This window comes from Centrocercus urophasianus, unplaced genomic scaffold (genome assembly GCF_019232065.1).
Source record: "Centrocercus urophasianus isolate 14NV4802_14NV808 unplaced genomic scaffold, USGS_Curo_1.0 seq_9, whole genome shotgun sequence".
Lineage (NCBI taxonomy): Eukaryota > Metazoa > Chordata > Aves > Galliformes > Phasianidae > Centrocercus > Centrocercus urophasianus.
In genome coordinates this window covers 23,633,056-23,652,099 of record NW_024885532.1, presented here as the reverse complement: position 1 = coordinate 23,652,099, position 19,044 = coordinate 23,633,056, and the positions used below count along the sequence as shown (strand labels likewise).

General features: G+C 41.1%; 1 protein-coding gene across 6 annotated transcripts in view; it reads left to right on the top strand.

The window, feature by feature from the left end:
• CAB39L (calcium binding protein 39 like) overlaps positions 1–19,044 on the top strand; it is a 55,851-nt gene that overhangs the window by 16,129 nt on the left and 20,678 nt on the right. The window contains exons 1-4 of one of the 6 annotated variants that reach the window (XM_042839079.1): positions 1,935–2,315; positions 3,913–3,998; positions 9,214–9,371; positions 11,544–11,695. In XM_042839079.1, coding sequence (XP_042695013.1) covers positions 11,594–11,695 — 102 coding nt within the window. In that variant the 5' untranslated portion in view covers positions 1,935–2,315; positions 3,913–3,998; positions 9,214–9,371; positions 11,544–11,593. Of the gene's footprint in view, positions 1–1,934; positions 2,316–2,622; positions 2,749–3,912; positions 3,999–9,213; positions 9,372–11,543; positions 11,696–19,044 lie in introns of those variants that run through there. The other 5 variants (XM_042839081.1, XM_042839080.1, XM_042839078.1 and 2 more) reach the window with 5 other exon arrangements.

The window sequence follows — 19,044 nt, the reverse complement described above, 5'->3', positions numbered from 1 at the left end:
TTCAGATGGGGAAAAAAAAGAATTCTCTTAAAAAGAAAACTACCCAGTGGAAACTAATGATATAACATGTTCATATTTGTGTGTGTTTGTAGGGAAAGCCAGTACCTTCAGTAGTAGCCACAGGGCAGACTTCTCACCATTTGAATCCACCTATGACATTTACTCAAATGCTGTGATATCAAGATTAAAAAAAAAAAAAACAGTCAATACCACTTAAGAAAATATTTCACCAGTAATTCACAGGACTGGCTGAGAACAACCGTTGCCACTTGGTGTCACCTGTTGCAGTACTTTTGGGTGCAGAAGGAGCAGCACTAATTCATTCCCAGTACCGCTGATGGCAGTCGAAAAGCACAGGAATGACATGTTCTGATGATGTGTTTTGTAAAGCACAGGCACAAATCACAACACGCTTTACAGATAGGAGCACAGATCTGCTGCTCTGGAGATGGCTCAGTGCCTCCTGTGCAAATGCAGAAGTATGCTGTGAGGTTCAGGGACTGCTGCCTCTCTGTGCTTAAAATAGCAGAATGATTGAAGCCAGGCATGCTGCCGATCCTTTCCTCTTCAAAGGGGAGATTTTCACTACTTCTTTTTGCCTTGCTTAGGAACTGGGATGGTGAGCAAAAGATGTTTGCCCTTTAAAAGGTGAATATTTCGGCTGTACTCCTACGAAACACCTCTCCAAGGTGTTTTTCATACTTATTTTGTTGTTGTCTGTAATGTAGGGCTGTGAATAGCAACCAGAGGTGAGCCCTAAATGCATCTGTCTAATGCTGGTGTGCAGCAGGGCTGAGAGTAGTTTCCTCAAGCGAATGTTGTAACATACAGAATTATTTTGAATAATGTGGAACTTTAGTTGCCCCTAGTTCTAAGAAGCAGGAGACAGGAGGTGCCCAGGAGGTAAAATCTCCTCCCAGGCTGCTGTTCTCAGCATAAATGCACGCCCAGTTCGCATCCATGCCAGGGCTTGGCCAAGATCTGTATGAGGATGGATTTCAGTATCCTACAGTGCTAGTGGTGCCTGGTAAAGATTTTTCCTTCCCCTGCTCTTGATATGGCTTCAGACAGCCACTCACACCTCCCTCTGGATGTAGAACCATAGGCTGGCTTGAGTTGGAAGGGACCTTAAAGCCCAGCCAGTTCCAGCCTTGTACCATGGGCAGGGCTGCCAACCACTAGCTCAGGCTGCCCTGATGTATGTGGCACTTGCTGGGGAGTAGCTGCTGAGAAAGAAGAATGCAGCATTAAAAATCCCCTTAATTGCATTCTGCTCTATTAGCTTGCTCGATAATAGCTGGTAGTGACTATTGCAGAATATTTTAATTGCATGGGTTTTTTTTCCCTGTCACTTTAGCCCTTGTAAAGACGCTTTAAGCTAATGTGTTTCTCCGTGAGACTGAAGTTTTGTTTAGAATGTACTGCAGATTTATTTTTTTTCCTCCGCAGTGTTTTGAGAAAAACGTTTCTGATCTTCATGTTAGAAACAGAACCGGCAGGAAAGAGCAGTAACTTCAGCTCCTCTGGGCAGGACTCCTTCTCCTGAAAGATGTCATGCGTTAGCGTGTTGGTTTTGTCTTTGTCTTGTCAAAACAAACCATTGTTGGGTGCCCTTATTTGCATTCTCAGCAGGAAAGCAAGGTGAATAATTTAATTGCAGCAGCCGCTGCCACGTGATTGGGGCGAGGATCGTCAGAGCTGCCCCCCGTGCACCGGGAGACTTGGGAGGGGAATGGAAACTTACAGCAACGATGTGAAATTTGTTGCATCTCTTCCTTTAACCCGAGGAGGATCTCTCAGCGGAGCTCCATCCGTGTTCTTTCGCTTTACACGCGATCCTCTGACGTGGAGGGAGGCAAAGGGGGGAGCGAGCCCATGAGAAAGGCGAGAGCGAGGGAGTGGGAAGCGGGGAGGGCGGTGGGAACATCGCACAGCCAGCCGCGGGGCTACTCAGAGCCGAGGCAGAACTGCCCCTGGCACACGGCAGAGTCTGGCTGCAGGGAAAGGGGAGTGGAAATTTACAGCTGCTCTGAGTGCGCGCGTGTGTGTGTGAGTGTGTGTGCGTGCGTGCAGGCTCAGGCGCTCATTGCTGCTCACGCTTTTCCAGAGGGTAACAGTTGCTCCGCGGAAGGAGAGCGAGAGGCTGAATTCCGGAATCTGCTTTCCTCTCCACGTGTCAAGAAGGAGAAGCTGACATTACATGGGAGATAACTGAAAGCCCCCCTGGCTGGCCATGCTGGCAGAGAGCTGTCTTCAGCACCTCGCCATGGTGCTGCGCTGCGCTGCCTAGGCACGCCTGGACCCTTCTGCACGCAGTAAGTACCGGCCGACATCATCTCCTTCGAATCGCATGAAGTTCAGTAATTGGACAGAACTTTCTTTTTCTAGTTAGAAATAGCGTCTTCCTAATAAACTGCTCATTTATTTATTCTCTATAGTTACGCCGTTCGCTTTTTATAGCTTTGTAAACTGCGTTACCAGGAGTGGCTTTTAAAATAAGGCAATCCTAAACAATGCGCCTTCTGTTACATAAGGGACTGGCTCGGTGACCAAACCCTCTGTGTCCATGGAATATCTCTGGAAATGGGTGTATTTACAGTGTGGTTTCCAAAAATAAAATATCTGCAATATATCATTGCTCTTGCTCCTCTCTGCCGACTGCCTGCAGCTGCGAACTCGCTCCCGAGATGCAGAGGAATGAGAGCACAGCCACTTGCATAAGAAACTCAGGAGCTGCTAGGGATGAATGTAAGATGAGCGTGTGTGTGAATTGTCACAAGAAACTGCATATGTAAATCGGCCATCTTGCTATTTATAGCCAATAGGTCATGTCAACCTGAAATTCTAATTTCATGAAATGGGCTGTTTGTGGGGAGGTTTTTAGTGAGGCAGAACTTCCATTGAGCGTAATGGAATTTTTATGAACAAATAGTTTGTCTTGGAATAATTACTGCGATAAAGTGAAATTACTGCTACAGTGAATTATTTTCATACATTCTGAAGCTACTAAAGTAGCACATCAGGCTTGCTGAAGACGTGGTCAAGTTAATGCTGTGTAGAGGGGTAACTCAGTAATACTGAACAAAAAGAAAAGTAGCATTAATACTCCTCACTGATGGATTTAGAGGAAGTCCTGTTCCCTCTCGGTCGCTGCCTATGTTATTTGAATTATGTTACCAGTATTCATTATTCCTAGAGTTATTATTACTAGAAATGGAAATTTAACCTGATTTCTCTTTAAGTAAGTGAAAAGCTGTTAAGGGCTGTTATCTTAGAATTGTATGTACCTCAGAAACATAAGTTGATTCCCTTCTGCAGAACTGAGCTTGTGGGACTTTTGCTATAGACTGTATTTAGTTAGGCACAGGCTTGCATTCTTAATGTTTTAGGTTTGAAAGATTTCATGTTGACTAATGGAAAAAGGGATCCCAAATATTATTATCTAATTATTGGTTATTGTGGCTTTAAAATTTACTGGTATCTTATCTTTCTAGTTTTATTCAGTGTAAAATAATAACCTGATAATTCTGATCATGCCTGTTAGCATGAGTGGGAGGGTCTGTGTGATACAAGAATGGCTGAGGGTATGAGTGTGGATGCAGTTTTTGCATGGTTTTAGAACCTGGATGTTACCTGGCATAGGTGTGCAAAAGCATTATTTTATAACAAATATTTTATAATAATATGTCTGTTAGCACAAAATTTGTTGCAATAAAAGGACACTAGTCAGCAAAGTCAAAAACTCGAAAAGTTTGGCTGATGAACATCTGAGCTACAGTGGCTGCTTCAGCACCTCTGTCCACCTGTACCCCTTCTGTCCCCATTTTCCCCTCTTGTCCTGACTGAAGTCCTTGTAAGACTGTGGAGAAAGTGACTGGAAACCCATTCTGACTTTTTTTTTTTCCACACCAGGCTATTTTTTGTTCCCTGGCATGTTCCCTCACCACGTGGCCCAGCAAACAGCAACACCAGTCCAGGAGAGGTGGTGGTGTAAAGCTGTGAGTAGGCATGGAGTAGCATGGCACTGTCATGGAACAAAAGGCTTATCAAACTGCAGCCTCAATGACCTGACAGCCATTCAGTGTTTGAAAGACTGTATTGTGGTTTTTTTTGTTCTTCATTGAATGGGCATTCAAATATTCAACTGAAAATTAAATTCTGCTTTCTTTGATTGCTTCTGCAGAGCTGTATCACAGCATTGCAGTGGAGCATCACCATGAGAACCTTCAGTTTCATACTACTGAACAACTACGTGATATTACTGATATTATTCTATGATTATTCTATACGGTTAGGCACATTAAGGGCAGACCTGTCTAGCTATCCTCTATGATCTTTACAATGCTTACCATCTGTTAAAAAAAGGTGTTTGTGGCAGAAGTAGTAAGCATTACAGAATCACAGAATGGCCTGGGTTGAAGGGACCTCAAGGATCATCAAGCTCCAACTCTCCCACCACAGGCAGGGCCTCCAACCTCCACATTTAGCACCAGACCAGGCTGCCCAGAGCCCATCCAGCCTTGCCGTGAACACCTCCAGGGACGGGGCATCCACAACCTCTTTGGGCAGCCTGTTCCAGCACCTCACCACTCTCTCTGTAAAGAACTTACTCCTGACATCCAACCTAGATCTTCCCTCCCTCTACTTGAAACCATTTCCCCTTGTTCTGCTGGTATCTACCCTTGTCAAGAGTTGATTCCCCTCCTGTTTGTAGGCTCCCTTTAGGTACTGGAAGGCTGCAATGAGGTCACCCCACAGCCTTTTCCTCTCCAGGCTGAACAAGCCCAGCTTCCTCAGCCTGTCTTCATAGGGGAGGTACTCCAATCATCTTCATGGCTCTCTTTTGGACCCTCTCCAACAGCTCTCTGTCTTTCTTGTATTGGGGGCTCCAGTCCTGGACACAGTATTCCAGATGGGGCCTCACAAGAGCAGGGCAGGGAGGGACAATCAACTCCCTGTCCCTGCTGGCCACCCTTCTTCTGATGGAGTCCAGGATACCATTTACCTTCCGAGCTGCAAGAGCACACTGCTGGCTCATGTTGAGTTTTTCATCCATCAGGACCCTCAGGTCCTTCTCTGCAGGGCTGCTCTCAAGGAATGCTCCTTCCAGTCTGTATGCCTGGGATTCCTCCGGCCCAAGTGCAAAACCTTCAGCTTTGCTGTGTTGAACCTCATTAGGTCCCTCTGAATGGCGTTACTGCAAGTTTTTGTGTGTTTCAGATAAAGTTTCATTCACCCTTGTACCAGGCAGGAACTTTCAAGACTGGAAATGCAGCAAGTAACCAACAGAATAAGGCTCATTCAAATGTCTGCATTTTCAGAATAATTTTGTTGAAAGCAGGTAGCATTAATTCAGCCTATCCTCCTAACTGTCCTCTTGTCTTTTAATCCATTCTCTGACCTGCAGTGTCCTTTGCAAAAAAAAAAAACAAACTTGTTGAGGATTTTCAAGAGAAGTTACTTGTGTAGGTCTGTTTCCTTATGCCTGCCAAATGTAGCAGGGATCATGTGAGAGGACTGTGCAGACTTGTCAAGGTGATCAGAAGTCTTCTGTTTCCTGGTTTGAGTTCCTGACTCTAATTGCAACAACCTTCAGAAATATTGTTGGAGGGAGACATGAAGGGAGAATAAAGTATCTCTTTCATTATACAGAGACTGACTGGGCAAAATTACCAAGCAAGTGTGCTAATTTGGGCCTAAAATATATGGCTTCAAGGCACATTGATATGAATGGAAAATGAAAGCCTTTATTTCCAAAGAAGAAGGTCTCACTCATACTAACTTACTGAAATGCTTTTTATTCTGATAAATAAGTAGTTGAAAGTTAGGAACTAAGAAAAGGGCAATGTGAGACACTAGAGGGGAGGGAAATTATTCACTCATTCATTGTTGGATAGCAAATTGCTTGTCCAGAGGAACATCTGAGAAGAATGCACTGATGGGATCACATGCTCTCATTCTTGCCTTTGTGGGCAGGAGGTGTTTGTTTTTGAACTACTGAACTGAGCCACATTATAGTGGGATTGGTTGATGAGTAGAGTGGTGTTGCTGCCTGCATTTTTCCTTCATTTTCCTACAAGATCAGCTGTGCTGTAATGTTTTAAGAAGGTATACGATAAAGAGCAAAGAACTTGGGGAGTGTGCCTGGAAACAACTAGATCTCATAGTGTGCTTCATAGCTGTATCGAAGAGCTCGAGTTGCATTGATTTTATTTTCTATGGCATTCCCTTTGTGAGCAGATAAACTGGCAGAAGAGAGATTTTGAAGACTGGTAAAAAAAAAAATCATAGGCTTTAGTGTTAAATGATCTAGGTTGTGTTCCTGGCACAGCCACTTATTTTGTCTTTTTTTTTTTTTTAATGTGGACTTGGGTAAGCGTTCTCATTGTTCTGTGCTTCAGCTTCTCCCTTTGCAGAGAGAGAGGAGTAACAATATTCACACAGCATTTTTGGAAGAGTGTTTTCCATCTTAATTAAGTATTTGCAGAGTTGGAGGCCTCTGAGGGAAGGCATGTTCTGAGTATAAAGGGATGTTATCTCTGTCAGGCTACCGGATGTCCTTAGAGCTCACTTCTTGTAAACCTCATGTGCCTCTGGATTCAATTTACTCCTTTGGACTATGTGAAATACTTCTGTTTTTTTCAGACTTGAACAGATACAGCTAGATGTGTAGAAAGTGTTGCTTTAAAATTGTCTTTTGGTGTTTCTTTTACTTATCTAAAATGAAATCACATTTCCCCCCCCTCCGCAAACAAGCACTCCTTTAAAGTATTTACGTACAGGTAAGGTTCATAGAAAGTATTGGACTCCCCAGCACTGAAGGCTGTAATGTTCTGTTTGTACTGATGGCAACTGTGGACTTTGGAAACCAAAATTCCTTATGTGGTGCTGCCAGGGCATTTCCCCTGTGAATGGGAGAGGTGCTGTCAAAGGCTCTGAGTGTCAGGCTGGTGAGACACCTGAGGTTTCTTTGGTTCACCTTGTAAGCTTCTCACAAGTGTCCTGATGAAACATCATCCCAACTGATATTTTATAAGTTGGCTTTCCCCTATTAGGAATTCAGAAATGACTACAATGCATTTTTGATGTTATAAAAACATATGCTGCTGAATAACCATTAGATGGAAAATGTTTTCCTAGAAAGTAGGAAAGAAAGGGGCTCATTCAGCTCTGTCCCTTGCTGCCAGACAACAGTGTCAAAAATTTATGAACAGATGCTCTGTAGTGTGCCTGTTGAAGTAAGTTATTTCAAAATCTCAAAGCTCCAATGGTTAGAAACCTATGCATTTTTAGCTTCAGTTTGCTCATTGGCAGTTTACAGCCATTTGCTTGTGTACAAATATTACATTATTATTATTATTTTGGCAGAAATAATTTCTTCCCTGTATTTTTCTTCTAAGCTTACTCTGGTTTTATTTGGCTTGGATGATCACTTGTGTATGGTATTTCACATGAGGTTTCGTCAAAACTTTGTACGAAAGCATGAATGCCTTTGAATTTCTACTGGAGATTACTTTTTAATTCATCACAAATTTGTACTTGTCTTTATCTTACCTGTAAAATGCAAATGTGGTGACCAGTCACTTCTCAGGATAGACATCTTGAAGCAGATATTCATCTGTCCTTCTGTTGTATGTTGACTGACACTTGCTACTTTTATTTTTTATTCCATTTTTATTTTTCCAATCCTACAGGCTGTCAGGTTTCTCAGCAGTGGTATTCCAGTCCTCTTTGGTATTGATGGTGTCTTCCTATTTAGTCATCAGAGTTTTTTGGTAGGGCCTCAATTCCTGTGCCTCTCTAAATAAGGTCCTCTTGCAAAATTGCTCTTGCCGTCTCAGAGGATCAGTCTCCACTTACATGGTAATTTTTCTTTGGCTAGTTTATTTTTTCAACGTTTAATTTTATATCCTTTCATGTCAGACGTGTGGGATCTGCTGTATTTTCTTTGCCTTGCACTTCATTAATGAGAGATTATAGAATGAGCTACCTCTGATAAGCCTGTACTGCATTCTTTTTGGTTCTCATTCATCTTTGTATTTCAATTATTTTCAGACTGATTGCTTTAAGAAACAAAGCTTTTCGCAGTCACACCGTCCGTCTCTCATCCTACTTCTCTTCCCACAGCAACTTCTGAACTTACAAACCAGTTTCAAGCAACTTTAACAGAGGGCTAGATATCTTGAAAATACTGAGTTCTGAAAAAAGCAAAGTGAAAGTAAGTCATGAAGTGAATAGGGAATTTAAACCAGATTAGTGCTTCTGCTGAAGAAAAAAGCTTCAAGTTAAAGGTTAAAGAGCAGAGAGCTGATAGAAAGAGGACAGGGCAGAAGCGTTGCAGCTGTGGATACAGCCTTAGCCAGAGCTCATTCTTTTGTAGGTGCTAGAGAATCCACTGAGGAGAAACAAACCTGAATTAAGGGAGTCTTGTTTTGCAGTGTTCCCCATGGAATAGTAGGTGCTAGGACTAAGTGGTACAACTTCCAAATCTTGGCAAAGTGATTTTACCACCTCTTGCTTCTGTCTGTATCTGTGAATAGTGTATGCCCCCTAGGACACTCCAATGGGGAAAAACAAGAGGATCTTGAATGCAATTGTAACTTGCAGTTGCCAGTATCGGTGACGGATCGTCTATTTCCAGATGCTGATGGGTTAAAAAATATTTCCTAAGGCTAAGAGAGGTCTCTGATGCTCTCTTGGGACTCTTTTAATGGCCATTATTCCTTTTTTTTTTTTCCCCTCCATATTTCCTTCCATATACAGTGGATGCTTTGCTTTGTGTGTAAGACTGATAAATGAAGTGAAACAGAGACTTGTCTCTGCTCAGAAGGAGGATGAGCTAAACAGTCTCTTGAGTCCCTTCCTGCCACATTATCAGCAGTTTTTGCCATTGTGATCAGAACAGTGGTAGGGTATGAAGTGAAGAGAAATGCTCACTTATCACTCAGCAGTGCTGTGGCATCTCAGTGATAAGACAAACTGTAGAGAGGAAAAGTGCTAGCTGAGTTACTGGACTGTAGCAAAATGAATGATTATTTACATACAATATACTCTAGACAGCTATGTAAGTGAGTTCTTTGGAGGAGGCACTGTAGCTCACAGCAATATGTCACTTAGGAAAGTAGATTTATTTTTTAAGACTCATAATTTTTCACTCGTGACTGCTTCAATGTAAAAATCAAATTATCCCCCCCTTTGCTTTTCCTTGTGTAGTGACCTCTAAAAGGGGAAGATGAAAAAATGCCTGTGGCAGTCTGAGCAACCCTACCACACCTTGATGGTATTTTTTCTAAAATGCATCCTGCCAGTTAAGGTTTTGATCACCGAATGTCTCTCTCAGATCTTCACAACCTCATGCTTTGTTTTCACAGGTAATAAAAATATGCAGAACTGGTCCCTTCTGTGCGTTCTGAAGTACTAAGCTAATTGCACAATGTGTGAGGTTACAGGGCGCTTGGTGCTTGCGAGCAGCTTTCAAACAAATGTGTTGTATAATACTGCCTTTGCCTGCAAGATGAAGTAAGCTAAGTGATGAGAGGCCCAGCCTTTTCCAGTGCTTGTGTATAGCTGAGCATTCCCAAATGAGTTAGTCATGAGTATACCCAGTATTCAGTCTTGCACGTTGGCAAGTTGAGGTGTGACTCTGTTCTGTTGCTAGTCAGAGGGTGCTGCCAAAAATCACAGTTTTGAGCTCCATGGGAGCAGCGCTGAGCGCTCATTTTGACTCCTTCGTTGAGAGCTCAGCCAAGTATTGAAGGTTATGTGGCCAAAAATGCAGAAATGAAAATTAATTTGAACCAAGCCATGAGGAGCTTGTAAGTGGAAATCTGAAGGAGGAGAGCTTTCAGAACTTGAACGTGAAAATATTGCTGTAAAATTGACCTAGCAACAAGTGAGAAGCTATCTACAAATTCATCTACTCTTGACATTATTAAGGAACTTTTGGTTTAAATGTTTCCTTTGTGTCATAGGAACTGTTCTTGTAAAGATAATCTGCAAATATTTTGAAATGTTTTTAATAAGATGTTAGGACAGAATCTGAATCGCTGCTTTTTTTTGTTTGGTTTGGTTTTTTAAAATATTCCTCTCTCTTTTTAATTTTGTCCTTGGCAACTTATGTGATTGCTATTTATATTTATAATACAACATATATGTAACCTGGGCATTAGTTCCATAGGGTCTTTTGGAGTTATTAGCACAGGGATGTGTGCCACAAGAGGGATCATACTTCCTGGGGGACTCTGAAGTTTTTCAGCAGTAACAACAAAACATGAGGGGTGTTGGTTGGGACTATGGGGGGAAAAGCATGACTATATGACAGCTATTATGATTTTTATGTCATACATTGCCCTCATTTAATTCTCCCCTTTAAAACATCTTGTATAAAGCTTTTTTTTTTTTTTTTAATTGTATGATTTGAGAAGGAACAGGGAAGTGGAAGTGATTTGTTTATATATTTGTGTTGTGCTAATGTGTTAAATATGTGTGCGGAGGGTTGGTGATGCTGGTTGTCTTCTGTTGTGGAAAGAGATGAAAAATACTCAACATTTTTTCTTTTTTTTTTTTTTCTTGTTTTTTTCCTCTCTGTGTTGTACAACTGGGATGCAGAGTTGTGCAGTACTCTCCCTGTAAAATGTTACTTGCCTTAACAAGAGTACATTCCCATCTTTAGTCTTTCTGTTGACTTCAGTAGGTCTTTGTATCAGACTCTCAGTAAAATCCATGGGAGTTTGCAACTTAATGGTTTATAGGATCACAAACTAAGCTACTTGGTTTCTTTCATGTATAAATACAGTGACTTGGTATTTGCCTTTCCAGCCATACAGAGAAGGAATGTCTTAAATTAAACAAGCAAACTTATTTTCACTGAAATGCTCAATCTTTCATTTAAATGTCATGAAAACATTTGTGTCCACATTTAGGCCTAATACTCTGTTTTGGGTTTAATTCATGCAGTGTTTTTACATAAGGGAGATCTGATCCACAGGCTCTGATGGATTCTTGAAGTCTGTCAGACTCAAGGAGTTAGCTAAGTCATAACAAGACCGTCTAGACTAAAAAAGAAAAGCAGCTGGAAAAGGATGAGGGATGGCTGATAAGCTGGGTCTTTCTTGTGCACTGTTTTAAACAAAGGATGCTTTTGGCATGCAGGAGTCTAAAGTTAGTTACTCTGCATCACAGCAGAACTGGTAAAATTTATGTGAAACCAACATCAGAAATTTAGTGGAACCTGCAAGGCACTCACTGTCGATAAAATGTTTGATGTATGCATATAGATGGAACTGAGGCACTGAAGTGTATGTTTGAAGCTTTAGGAAGTATCCAGCTTCTGTACAGGTGCTGAGTTGCTGCTTTCCACACACTGACAGAGGCTGTTCAATTTCTGATGAACTTCAAATCAAGTGTATGTGAGAATTTCTAGTGCTTAGCTGAAGTAGAATACAGTGCCTGAGGCATAACCCTCTCTTGTTCATAATGTCTTTTTGTATTTTTATTGCATTTTTGTAGAGACCTTAAAAACTATTTTTTCTCATTTGATTTAGGCATTCCTCTTCTACACTGAAAGAAGAAATCCAGGTGAAGAAAAAAAACCATGCCTTTGTTTAGTAAATCGCACAAAAATCCTGCTGAGATTGTGAAAATTCTGAAGGAAAACATGGCCATATTGGAAAAACAAGAAAAAAAAACAGACAAGGTATGAGGTAATGTTGTAGAAGACTGATAAGGTTTTAATGGTGGGGAAGCAGCACAATCAAGAGAGTGAATTTGTGTTCACTCACTGCCCTGGTTCCATAAGCACTTGCACGCGTAAGTAGCTTTATGTTTGAACAGCTCTACTAAAATCACTGGGCTTTTGCTAACTAAAGGACAACAGATAGAATCATAGAATAGAATCATAGAATGGTTTAGGTTGGAAGGGACCTTTAAGATCATTTAGTTCCAACCCCCTGCTGTAGGCAGGGACACCTCCCTCTAGACCAGGTTGCTCACAGCCCCATCCAGCCTGGCCTTGAATGCTTCCAGGGAAGGGGCATCCACAGCCTCTCTGGGCACTGTTCCAGTTCTCACCACCTTCACAGTAAAGAATTTCTTCCTTGTCTAGGGGTCAGAAAGAAAATGTTGAGGTCCAGGAGCCTTATCCAAAATGAGGGTTGATCTACTACTTTTAATAGGAATCTAGCAAAACAGCATAAAAGACTATTTAAAAGCTATTCTGCTATTAATTGGTCTTAGGGAAAAACAAATGAGAGTGCCAGTTAATGTGTAGCTACCCAGAGGGCAAAACTTACTTCTGATAAATGTCGTTCATAAAAAGCATCAAACCTGTCTGTATTTGCATATCTGTGCAGTCTCACTGTATCAGGCTTTTCTAAACTTTGGTGTATGTTTCCTAAACATGCTCTGCTATTTCATGTTCTAATTGTAATGCTAGATTTTTGCTAATATTATTGTTCTCCTTTAACTCTGTGACACTGACTTGAGTTACTTTCACCGCTCTTGCGGCAACTAGTTGAGAAGTCACACAACAACATAGAAAATGATTTTAATTAACAACATCCTAATTTCAGGTTAGAACTGAGTGGCAGAATTAACAGTTCTTTTGCAGCTAAGTATTGTATTTGCACATGGTGGTTCTCCCACTTTGAGCAGGAGTTTGCATTAGAATGAACTAAACCAAAAGGTAAGCACAGTTGCCATTGCATCCAACCAAAATTCTCTGGAAACTTTTTGGTTCAAAGCTCAGTATGCTAATTATGTAATATCAGTCATGAATTTCAGTGAGGCCTCTGGTATTTGATGTCTCAAACTGAAATATCTTCAGTTAACTGTAAAGCACTAAGAGAATTTGAACTAAAACTTAAATAAATAAGTCAGCAGCGTTTGTGCTCCCCACCTGACTTCATCCTTCAGAACCTGATTAAAGCAGTCATTTAAAGCAGAAACTCTAGGCTTGTTTTGTTGTTGTTGTTGTTTGTTTACTTTGCAGCATGATTCCTCCAAGTTGTGGTTTTGAGGATTTTTGGCTTTGAGCTGTTTTGTTTATTTGGGTGTCAGTGACAAAGTAGCAGAAATTCAGACTTCTTAGAAATTGGAGAACTCAGTGTAAATTGTTCATTGAAGTCCTAACAGCTGGTGTATGTTTTCCTTGCAAAGCAAAAGATATGGGAGATTTTCCCCAGCTGATTAGGATGGAAACAGCTTGAGAGTTTACTGACAACGGTGGCCTATTCTACATTTGATTGAATGGAATACAGATAGGCCATTTAAAAAAGTCTGAAAACCCTAATCTGGCAGACTCTCCTCAACTGTGAATTCTGTGAATTATATTGATGTGGACTATCCTAATTCACAAGTCCACGCTGTTTTCAGCCTGCATGCCTTACCACCTTGTTGTGCCTTTGCATGTGACTGCACACGGCCAGGATGGGAGGCTGTCCATGTCTCCCCCCCATGCTGTGCACACATCATTTTTCTCTAGGTTATCAGGGAAGGAGGCTACATTTCAGTACTCTCTGACATAGTTTATCATTTTTGTATGGAGGCTGTTGCTGTTGTAAATGAGGTTAATGAGAGTTACTGAGGAAGAGACGGAAAGAGGACAAAGCAATCCCTTCAGCATCAAGGCAGAAAGTCAAGGAAGCAGCACTGTATTGGACAGCATTTACACATGTGCTTACATGGCTTGTTGAATCAGGACCTTGCACTCAGACACAGAGGAAACACAAAGGGCCTTTCTCACTTTGGAGGAGAAGATAAGTAGTGCTGTCATTCATCTGAAGTGTTGCATTGTGCTGCTCTGAAATAGAATCATAGAATCATAGAATGGCTTGGGTTGGAAGGGACCCCAAGGATCTTCAGTTCCAAACCCTGTGCCACAGGCAGGGCCATCAACCTCCAGATCTGGTGCTAAGTCAGGTTGCCCAGGGCCCCATCCATCCTGCCTGCTGAAGAAAGAAGCCTGGTTAATGGTCCTGAGTTCAGAAAGGTAAATCATGTGGAATTATCTTCAGTACCTGTGAAAGTGATGAGTTTAAAATGCGTAAGGAGAATATTTCTTGCTGAAGCAGTCACCATCGTGTCTCTTAAATATACAGGCTTTGTGGGCTCAGTAGACTTGTGTCTGAATGTTGGTTGTGTTTTGAATTGAAGGAGAGAAGGTAATGGTGGCACCTTCATTGATGCAGAAGTTCTTGAAATTTGCTCAGACTATACTAATGAATAACGCGTTGTTTCTTCATGTGATTATAGAAATTTAATGAAAAAAGCAAGGGAAGATAAAGTACAGTATTGCACTATGCAGAGACTTGCAAGATATAGAAATTTACCTCTGATTAGTGTTCCAAAGGGAGATAAAATGTCTTACACTTTCATGTAAGGGTCCAGAGGACTGTCTCCTTCAAGAGCCACGGATGGTTGATTTCCCAGAGCTGCCCAAGAGTTTTGGACCCTGTGGGCCACTGAGTGTAGATGTTTGTGGGTCAGGACTCCTTCATTTCTTTCAGATTTCTGTCTCCTTATGAGTCATGTGAACTGGACAGCTATTGTATCTGGTTGTAAAATTGAGGTTCCCAGGACTTGTAAGAGCACCCCTGACAGTATCTCTGATTTTGTGTGCTTGTGAAATCCCTTCCAACTGGAACTTGCCTCAGATGCTTAAACAAGGTTTATCTTGTGACAGTTTAGCTGTCATTGTAGTACAGCAAATGTGACATGTGGGCTGAGACAGCTAAAAGCTGCTAATACACTCAGAGTTGGCAGAGAAGAGTGACAAAGCCTGAATAACTGCAAACCTGAGGGAGATCTTCCTCATTTCCTTTCCCGAGCTGAGAATCTTAGGTACGAGATGCAAATGGACAGCTGGGGCAGTGCAAATTTGACAGTTTGGATGCAGGTTCCTGCAACATTTAGCAGAAGTCATCTGGGCTTCAGAGAGGCTACTTTTAAGTGATACAAAAATGACAATTCCTTTCAAACTAAGCAGCATGCTGGTAGTGGGACTTTTACAACAAATCAGTGAAGACTAATTTCAATAAATGGCAGGAAGAGAGAAGATACAGCTTGATAGATAGGATGAAGGGAAGTCACTTTTAGGTATAAAGGCAAGTGTACATCTTCTGTGAGACACAGTTCCATGGATGCATGATGTGCAGAAGTTTTCACTCTTTTTTAGTACTTCTTGTTAGTCTTAGAATGGGGCCCATTCAGGCTTTGACGAAAAATTGACTGCACTAGCATCTGTCTTTCTTAGATAAGGATTGAATTTGACCCAGTTCCTCTACATGTGTATGTATGTATATATAAAACCATTAGTGGGTACAGGGCTGCCTTAAAGCTTTTTAAACATTTCCAACAGAAAAACAGACTAAGATTGAATGCTAAGTCCTTATTATTTTATGGAAATGTTTTGGTTTTGTTTGCGTGCATGTGAGTTTAAAGCCTTGCCATTTTCTAAGCTATGTTCTGAAGGCTGATAGAGCACAGGTTGAGAATTGCTACCACACGTGGTTCCTCTTCTTCTGAAGTGCTCTAACACCTTCTTTTTCTGTCTCATTTTTAAAAAATAATGTCTACTTAAAAGAAGATACTGCAGCACTGGAAAAATGGATGTAAGAATTACAGGATTAAGTAGAGTAAGACAGCTGGAAAGTGAACTAAAGGCTTCCTTATCAAGCATCCTCCTCCTTGCCAACATCCACAATAAATAAGAGGGTTCTTGTGACATGTGCAGTTGCTGGGATCATATGTGGGCTCTGTGGCGAGGAACAATTAATTATATTTTACTACAGAATTCTATAAAAGTTAATCTCAGTCGTGTAGAACCAAAATTAGCTTATATTTAATGAGTAATACTAATTCAGGAATTGAATAGAAAAGGAAATTTTTAACAGTGTAGGAAAGAAAGCCTTCAGAGCACCTCTTCCTGCTTTCTGGTGCAGACTTTTGTACCTCCCAGAGGATATGCATAAATGGAGAGAATGGAAGAGAAACCCCAGGAGCAATACAGTGGGCAGGAGATTCATTGAGCCTGAGGAAACACAGCGTGTCATGTAGTTGTTGTGCTGGTTCGTTTATGACCAGTGATACCACTGTGTGTTTTGTGGATGGATATTGTAAAATTACATTGGTGGAACGGATGCCTGACCCATCTCACAAAGAAAGGAAGTGACATCCTGTCTCCTTGAAGCCACGGGGTCTGGTCAGCACAAAGCAGTTCAGGATGCACATGATATGTCCCCGAGGCACATCCTTGAGATCATCACCCTCCTACTGCTAATCAAACATGCTGGGGTGTGGCACCCGTGACTCAGTGCCATCTGTGGAGCCTACAGGTTTGGTAACATTTCTGAACCCATGGTGCAACAAAAGCTTTTCAGAGTGCCCCATGCTTTTAATTGAAAATACCAAAAGGAGGTTGGGTTGGGTGCAGCTTGGCCTAAGCTGTCTCTGTGCTTGGCCTGGATGGGCTGAAAGATTTGCAGGTTTTGGCAGAGCCTGGTCCAAACCTTAAGTTTGTCATGGAACCCAAAACCATGACAGAGCCGATACGGGCTTCATGTGGAGTGTTTTTCTGACAGACAGAATCACAGGCTGCAGCATCTTCAACTGGTGTTCAAACTATACTTAAGGTAGATGTAAAGTAACTCAAAGCATCTAACTTCTTCCCCTTTCTCTTACATATTCCAACAAAGCTGCTTGTTCAGGTAGGTTACTGTAATCGGACCTCTGTTTCATCTTGGTCTGCTGTAACACATTTAGTACTGTTCGGAAGGGTCAGGAGAGCAGCATTTTAATAAAGCTGCAATTAAAAGTCTTTAGGATTTCCATAATTTTCTTTTTAATAATAAATCTTGCTTTCTTGCTTAGCACCAATGAAGCCTTTATCAGACCCTATTCACCTTGCTCCTGCACGGTTGGAGCAACTGGGGTCCTCTATGTAAGATGAAGTACATGCAGAGGACAGGATGTGCATTTTCATGGAAGAATGCTTGTGTGACTATTGTGAATGCTGATACCTGTGGACTCAATTCTGCTGCTGCCAAAGTCAGTTGCAAAATTACCTTTGACTTCATTGCTATACACTGAAACCAAGCGAATAAAATAAGAAGGGTTTGGCACCCCTTCCTTCTAACTGCACAAAACTCACATGCCCAGGGATTTTGTGGAAAGTTTCCTGTTTCAGCCTCCCAGTTCTGCTGAGACCTGTTATTGCTCTAGAGGTGGGAGAGACTCCAGATATTATCAGGTACTGGTGCCAAGTGTTTGAAGCTTGTCACTCCTGGTTGCTTTTCCATTTTTAAGCATCTTACAATCTTTGCTTCTGTCTTGAGTGCAGGATTAATAGTGGGAAAGGAATTTATGTCCAGGTGGGGCAGTTCTATCTCTTCCAGGTAATCGTACTGCATTTTAGAAGTTTAATTATTGTGCCTGCTTTGCTAGATTGTCCTTGCCAACCTCCTTGGGTAATAGGCCATAATATTTGGCTAAATGTTAAGAGTTCTGTTTTCCAAAACATTCTGCTGAAATCCACAATTTGTTCCTTTTAGCATGAAACTGCACCAAGAATAAGTCAGTTGAGATGTTCCTTAGGATTTCAATTTTGGATTCAAATTCTACTAATGGTTCTTCTTAGGAGTTGCATTTAGAGAGAGTTGTGTCACTATTAAGGAAAAACTATTTTGATACATTCATTGAGAGTATTTTTTAACGTAGCTGTAAAGTAAAGGAGACAGAACTAAACCTAGGGGCCTTACGCTTTTGATTCTGATTTTTGTCATGGAATACTGGAAGCTTACTGAGTGGCACATGGTAATATCTCATATCACATTGTCAGGTGTCTTCATGTTCCTGTGTGCTGCTGTGTAAGACTGCAACAGGTTAGGAAAGCAGTTTTTGCCCTGGAAATGTGCTAGGTAGGCAAATAGAAGCTCTAAGATCCTATTTGCTGTGTTTTGTGGACAATTGGGAATTTCCTAATCACTATGCATATGTCAAATGGCATATTTTGCTTTCATATGTGTTCTATCTGGGTTTGGAAGGGTAGAAAAAATTCATGGGATCTTTTTTTTTTCTTATCATTACAGTTGGTCATAAATGTTACGTTGAATCTCTGAATCTCTGGATGAATAGAAGATAAGAATAAGCCATTCTGACCTGGAACATATGTATGCAATCTCCAACCTGTCTGTAAAACAGAGGTGGCACAGAGGCAAGAGAAGCCATTGAAAGCTCTGAAAGTTGCAGTTCAGGTGGAAGAACTCAGGCTGTCAATTAATTCATAGCCTGATACATTTTTTTCCTTAAGTTTTTTTGTAGTCTTCCTTGAAGGAGAGTAAAAAGATGTAATGAATCTACATCGTTTAACAGGAGATTCACCTGTCTGCCTCTTAGACAAGTGTAATAGGTCTGGGTTACAAATGGCCTTTTTAAGATAAACATGTAATTGATCTAAGTAGCTAGAAGAAGGAAAGGTTTCTAATTAGAGATAATTTTTATTAAGCCTATTGGAAGTCTGGAAATTAAAGTGGTTGAAGTTACTGACTCTAGTTAAAACAGTGATCTGCAATGGTTTTTTTTTTTTTTTTTTCAAAAACTGCCCTTATGGATTGTTTATTTCTGAAGCAGAAGATTTGCTTTGTTTTGCTATATCATGCACAAGCAGTGTTGCAAATAAGGTAGCTTACTGTTTGGATATAGAAAACCCAAAGCAGTGTAGTTACAGAAATAACAGTTCCAGTTTTCTGCATGGACAACAGATAAGACCTTTGTTGTAACCTTCCATGTTTGGAAGATTTTTCAAGAACAGAATTTTAAGACCTTTAGGATTTCTTTGTAATCCCTTAATGAAAAAAACAAGACACTTCTTATTGCACAGTCTTGTATAGCTCTGGAATACAGAGAAAAAATGTAACTGTTTAGGCACCATTCCCAGCTGTTTTAAGCCTGTTAAATTGCTATCCTAAGAACATTGGTATGCGCTTTGGCCCTCCTGTAGAGATCAATCCAAGAGACTCAATAAAACAAAGACATTGTCGTTTAGACCTG